The sequence below is a fragment of the Branchiostoma belcheri genome, unplaced genomic scaffold (assembly GCF_001625305.1).
Source record: "Branchiostoma belcheri isolate BF01 breed outbred unplaced genomic scaffold, Haploidv18h27 scaffold15, whole genome shotgun sequence".
In the NCBI taxonomy this organism is placed as follows: Eukaryota; Metazoa; Chordata; class Leptocardii; order Amphioxiformes; family Branchiostomatidae; genus Branchiostoma; species Branchiostoma belcheri.
The window spans coordinates 4,401,601-4,407,679 of NW_017802935.1; the positions used below are offsets into that span (position 1 = coordinate 4,401,601).

The 6,079-nt window shown below is 42.9% G+C and overlaps 1 protein-coding gene across 1 annotated transcript in view; it reads right to left on the reverse strand.

Moving 5' to 3' along the window:
* Positions 1-4,311, reverse strand: part of LOC109465428 (matrix metalloproteinase-17-like) — a 17,035-nt gene extending 12,724 nt beyond the window's left edge. The window contains exon 1 of the mRNA XM_019762699.1: positions 3,951-4,311. Coding sequence (XP_019618258.1) covers positions 3,951-4,037 — 87 coding nt within the window. The 5' untranslated portion in view covers positions 4,038-4,311. The remainder of the gene's footprint in view (positions 1-3,950) is intronic.
* Between the last annotated feature and the right edge of the window lie 1,768 nt (positions 4,312-6,079).

Here is a 6,079-nt window from a genome sequence, read left to right on the forward strand (position 1 = left end):
AAGTGTTTATTTGTAATTTGGGTGGGGGTGGGAGTTGAAGTTTTCATCGCGTCACATACATTCGCATCCTGTAAAAGTACAGAGATCATGTAGTAGAGTTTCACCCGAATGCCTGTAGATGATGTCTCAAAGAAGTAGATCTGGTTTTTAACATTGATACTTTTCGAGATGGCGTCCATTGCACAAATTTTAAAGTCGTCATGGAAAAACTGTGCCCTATAGTATACCTGTATATGTGTATGGGGCTAACAACATGACTTTGACCTTGAAATCTAACCAAATAGTTCCTCTCTGTTGGGCATAGAATAAAGTTTTTGTTGTTTATCTAGTATTTTTACTAACAACATAGTACATCAGAAATGAAAATTAAGAAAAAACACAGAAAGCAAAGACTGTCCGAAAAAAATAATGTCAATTAGATATAGAAGTCTAAATACTACGTAAGTGTTAACGGGCCTAAATTCCCCTCCTAGCTCTGATTGACGGATGTTTTTCCGCCAATGAGATATAGGAGGTTACCATGTAATCTTATCTTTCAAATAGCTCTGTTAGCATTTTAATTTAACATTTTAATGTCTTGGGGTGGTGGGACTACGGCGCACAGATATGTCAACTTTGTATATTTGATGTTAATTGTACCTTTTTGTTGTGTGGCGCTGTTAATATAAGTTGTTAACTTGAGTGCAGCGCCACACTGTCCTTGTTATGTCTTTTATGTTTTGATGAATAAAGAAAAATAATGTCTAAAAAAAAGAAAACAAGACACAGTCCAACTTTGACTGACACTGAAGCCGCAATGGCTGACGGGAGTGTCGCAGTGTTGTCACACACAAAACTGTGACGGAATCTGACAGTCAACTGAAACCGTCGCAACGTGACATGTGTCATCTTGAAAGGACGAGAAAGAAAAATCTTTCCTTGTACCTCTAACTAGACTAGTATGTGACTAAGAATATGTTTATTTCAAATCCCTGCCCGAAGGCTAATTGCAAATAACAAAGATAAAAGTACATTGAAACAGGGTCAGGCAAAATGACTTCATAATCTACATAATAACACGAGGTAATTGTCTAAAACTATAGCTACGTATATAACTATCTCTGAAGGGTTTGACTTTTATTCTTGATGAAGAATAATATACAGTATAAAGGTGGAACTTTTGTTTAATATGAATTATTGCTTTTAGTGCGGTATGGATAGTACATCATACACTAGAATTTAAAATAGTCATTTTCACACATGGGACGCGTTGTACAAGAAGAATTAAATAACGTTCAATGAAGAAAACAAATTCTAAAGTTTCATGTTTACACGGAGCCACAACGGCCTTGGCATAAAAACAACATGGCCTACATTTCTAGTCGAGGCTAGAAGGCTGGACGGGTTGGTATTTTTCAATAGCCTCCTCGACAATTTGGAGAATTCGCGGCGCTGTTAACTACCTCTACATGTTGGAAGTGGACTGGCGGGTCGGAATGTTATCCCTGGCTTCCTATGTGTGCACACAGTGTTGTGACGGGACTTGCTTAGGTTTGTCAGCGCTCAGACACACACATAGTCACGTCCAACCCGGGGACAGGTAGCCTACGTAGCAGGCTTATAGAACTGGGGGTTTGGTGGTCTTCGACTGTTTTCTCATGGCTGTCAACATGATACTTTAGGCTAAATTGTTTGTACGTGTGTGTGTGTGTGTGTGTGCGTGTGTGTGTGTGTGTGTGTGTTGTGTGTGTGTGTGTGTGTGTGTGTGTGTGTGTGTGTGTGTGTGTGTGTGTGTGTGTGTGTGTGTGTGTGTGCATGCGTGCCTGCATGCGTGTATATGTGTGTGTGCATGTATGTGTGTGTTGTCCCGTCTTTTCAATGTCTAGAAATGTCAAGAAATATTGTGTTTTGTCTAGGGTGTTCAATTTTGAGCTTGCTGCACTGAGAATATTTTGCCAAAATGCATGTGAAATCTTCATACGTCATGGTTCAAAATACTTATCGTCACATATATAGATAGTGAAAGGGTGAAAGGGATCTAATAGCAGACACATACCTCGAACTTTCCCTACATGGCCACACCACATGTGTCCATCCTGGATTTGCCACTTAAGGTGAAAGGTCAAGTCACGCGTCATCACGCTGTCTCGTCATTTTATGGTTTGCAATTATAATATTCTGTATCAGGAAAATTGTGTTTATAGATGCATATAGTGGTGACAAGATTATACATTTATTCTAAACATTCAACTTTTAAAAGACAGGTATATCGTGCGTTATGAAGAACCAATTTTGGTACACTTGTGTGTTATACTATACTGGAAAAAATTTTAAAGAATTTTAAATAACACATTCAATCATACATATACTCTCAACGCAGAGATTTGGGTTTTACTTATTTTTGGCGTGTTTCTCAAGCTTTTTTTATCGGGATTTCTTTATTGCACTGGAATTTTTTTCACACTACCAATAAAAATCCCAATGCAAAAAGGACCGGATAAAAAAGCATAAAACAAACAAGACATAAATACCCCACACCTCTGCTTGAAGAGTATGCCTGTAATACTTCCACCTGATGCTACTAGATACTACAGACATTACGTGATAGCACAGACACAGACACAGTTTACAGTACAAGCAGGTTACGGTATAGGGGGCTCTTTCCACAGCACTTTCCGTAAGACCCTTGTCAACACACCAGGCTTGAAACAATCTCTGAACAACGGGTAAGGTTATGACCGCATACAAACCCTCACTTAGCCAAAACAAACCATACCTGTTCAAAAAATCAATCCTCTGTACTTCAGGGACAAAGAGTTCGTGTCTGTCTACCAAACTACTGTTTTAAGGACGTCTATAGTAACACAGTTGAAGCAGCGTCAAGTTGAGTGTTAAGATGCTTAGTTTTGAATAGTGTTTAGACCACTTGTGACGTGGTGCGTACGCGACCGTATATAATACAGTTCCGCTTGCGTTGACAAAGTTTAAAAACGACCTGTTGTTGTTTCTGTCCTCCAAATTTCATCAGGTTGGAAGATACTTAGGGTATAGCCTATAGGCCTATAGTTTCTGTCCTGCATTTTACTCGTCATATCTGCAGTGTATTATGTAATTCTGTAGCCGTAGTTTAATTGAGAATGTTGGGTTAGTTTCTAAGGCATGTGGCCAACTTGAGTTCGCAAAACCCACTTGCAGTGCAAGTGTGACATAGATCAGAATTGGTCTTAATCGACTGCCTTCATCGTAAATACTGGCCAATTAAACTTACAGCTTTCCCATAGCTTTTAATACCTACTTGCTAAAGTTTGAATAGCTATGAACGAGCTCTGTTAAATCATTCTGATACGTTTAATTGGCGTCCATGTTGCCCCAGGATGTCATCTAATGCAACTTCAAACACTAAAGTAGCAGTTTTACCGCCGATTTTCACAGTGTAGGGACATCCTGGCAGTCAGGCCGTTTTTTATTCTCACGTTCTGTAAGTTCTAGCAAGCAATATTTTGTGACTAAAAAACTGATAGAATCGTCGTTTTCATGTAGTTTTGTCTAGCATGAGAACATTAGGTCAGAAAAAATGATACTTCCATAACTGGTATGATTAATAACGATGTTACCAGAGTTGTCCTCATTCTTGGACGTTTGTTCATAACAGTTTGAGTAATCGCCTCATTCTGGATTTATGTTTTAGGACTTGTCTTTCGCCATAAGGCAATGACACGGAGCTGGCCTTTCAATAGCCTCCGTAGCAGGCTTATAGAACTGGGGGTTTGGTGGCATGGTCTTCGGCTGTTTTCTGATTAGCCCAGTTCTAAAAACGGGGGTAATTCAACCAGGCCGGCTATGTTGTCTATATGCAATCAGAAAATAGTACATAAAAGCTCCCAAAGACCCTGAAGACCCACAAACCCCCCAGTTTTTGGCATGCTATGGGGGCTGGCCTTATGACCGGATTTAGCCGTAAACGGACGTACCTCGTAACTCCCGTCCCTGGTGTCTGCTAAAGCTAGTTCCCAAGCGAGGACGACACCGATGAGGAGTAGAACATCCAGCGGCCTCATCTCGTCTGCTGCCCGCCGACCACTTCGCGCCTTCTCGGTGACAGTTCCCGTGCCCTGGTCCCACCACGACTACAGGCGCTCTGCATGCTCTCTCTCCTCTCGCGAAGCTTGTGTCTATTGAAGTAGAAGCCGTCACTAGTTTTGTTGCGTATGCGCACCACGTATGTACAGAATGAAGCGGCTGAAACGCCCTACTATGCGGTCAGGTGCGGTCTGCGGTTCCAGCCGGCACCAAATGCACCTTCTCATAGCGTCACGCGCGGTGTCTGATCCCGGGCCCGTATAGCCTGGTATTCAGTCTCACGTGATTGGGGGTGTTGGGGTGTTCAGGCAGGCTGTGTCTTCGGGGTCTCTAATAGTTTCCCCCGCCCAGTGCAACAGGCCGTCCCGGTAGGAGTGTTACGCTAATGAGTATGCTTGGGGATTTGGGAGGGCTAATCAATCTCTCGTGAAATACACACCGGGAAACCTACTAGTATGTGAGGCGGGCGGGACAGAGCTCTTGCGGCCCTGACCACGGATCAGACTGGATACCAGGCTAGCGCCCGCACCCTGGGTACCAAATTGGCAATCAGTGTCAACAGCCGGGGACTGCCGTGTGTTTGTGGAGGGTCACAAGGCTATAGGCGGGAAAACCAGGCTTTGACGGGGGCCTGCGGGCCCTTTTCCGTAGAACGTAATCGGCCGTTTTAAGGGGGGTTGCATGGGGGGGGGGGTGTCCTGACAACTCTCTCTACGTATTACGCTGAATTCGATTTCGCTCTACGATAAATTGCAAGTGGCAACAACGCATTGCCTAGAATTAAAACGCAAGTTACACTCTACACAAAATGCGCCAATTACGCTCTACGTTGAATTAGAGCGGTCCGTCTACGCTCTACGTAGAATTAAAACGGCCGATTACGCTCTGCGGAAAAGGGCATGCGGCCCCCTGCCGTGTGTTTGTGGAGGGTCACGAGGCTAGGCGGGAAAACCAGGCCATACCGCCGGGCTGTGACGCGCACAGTCATCCGAACCGTTAAGGAATACATGCCCGTAGCCAGGATTTTGAATGGGGGGGTTCTCCCCACTGCTTGAGGGGACCTCGAGCGCCGTAGGCGCGAGGCGAGCGCCGAAGGCGCGAGGTTCCTAGGGGGGTCCGGGGGCATGCTCCCCCGGAAAATTTTGAAAAATGAACCTTCTAAAATGGCATTTCGTGCATTTTTAGGAGGATTTCCAAGAAAAAATTAGAGATATACAGCATTTTTAGATCAAAACTGTGGCAAAACTGCTAATGAAAAGGGACCAAAAATTGTTTTATTTTAAACATAAGCTTCTAAACTAAAAACGTACGTCAGGCCGACACGCTGCGCCGCTTTATGTGCTGGGGAGGGCCGCTGGCGTATGGCACTGTTAAAATTTACGAAAAAAATTCATTAAAAATCAACATTTAAAGATGAAAAAAAATCCTGACGTACGTTTTTTGCTATCACTATAGTGCGCCTCTCTACAAAATATGGTCAATGAAAACCAAAGCACTGGCCAGGAAAATTGATTTTTCTAAAAAGGGGGCGTGGCTCATAACTCCAGATTACGTCATCGTGACGTCATAAAAATTTGCATAAATTATTGTCTTGCAATAAGGTACTTATATGAAAAAATTCAATGACCAAAAGTAATTCTAACTAGTATTTTTAAGATGTCCCCAAAGTCCTCAGGCACCATTATACACTACCTTAAGGTGAATTCTGAAGTAAATAAAAAAAAAAATCGACGTCCATGATTTTTGCCAAGCAGTTTACTGAGGCCAATGTCAACTGCAAGTTTGGGCTTCGTAGGGGGTCCGTACGTCACTGCAGTGGAACTTAAAATGGATATCCCTAATGATAACTTGATGGTTCCCAGGGAGGAGCACTGTCGATGTCACGTTTCCTGCATAGGTTTGCCCCGCCCCGGGGTGAGTGAAAAAATTCCAGTACAAAAGAGAAACCCCAATAAAAAGCCTAAAAACATGCCAAAAACAAGAATTCTGAGATTTCATACCTCCATGAAATATATGAGTC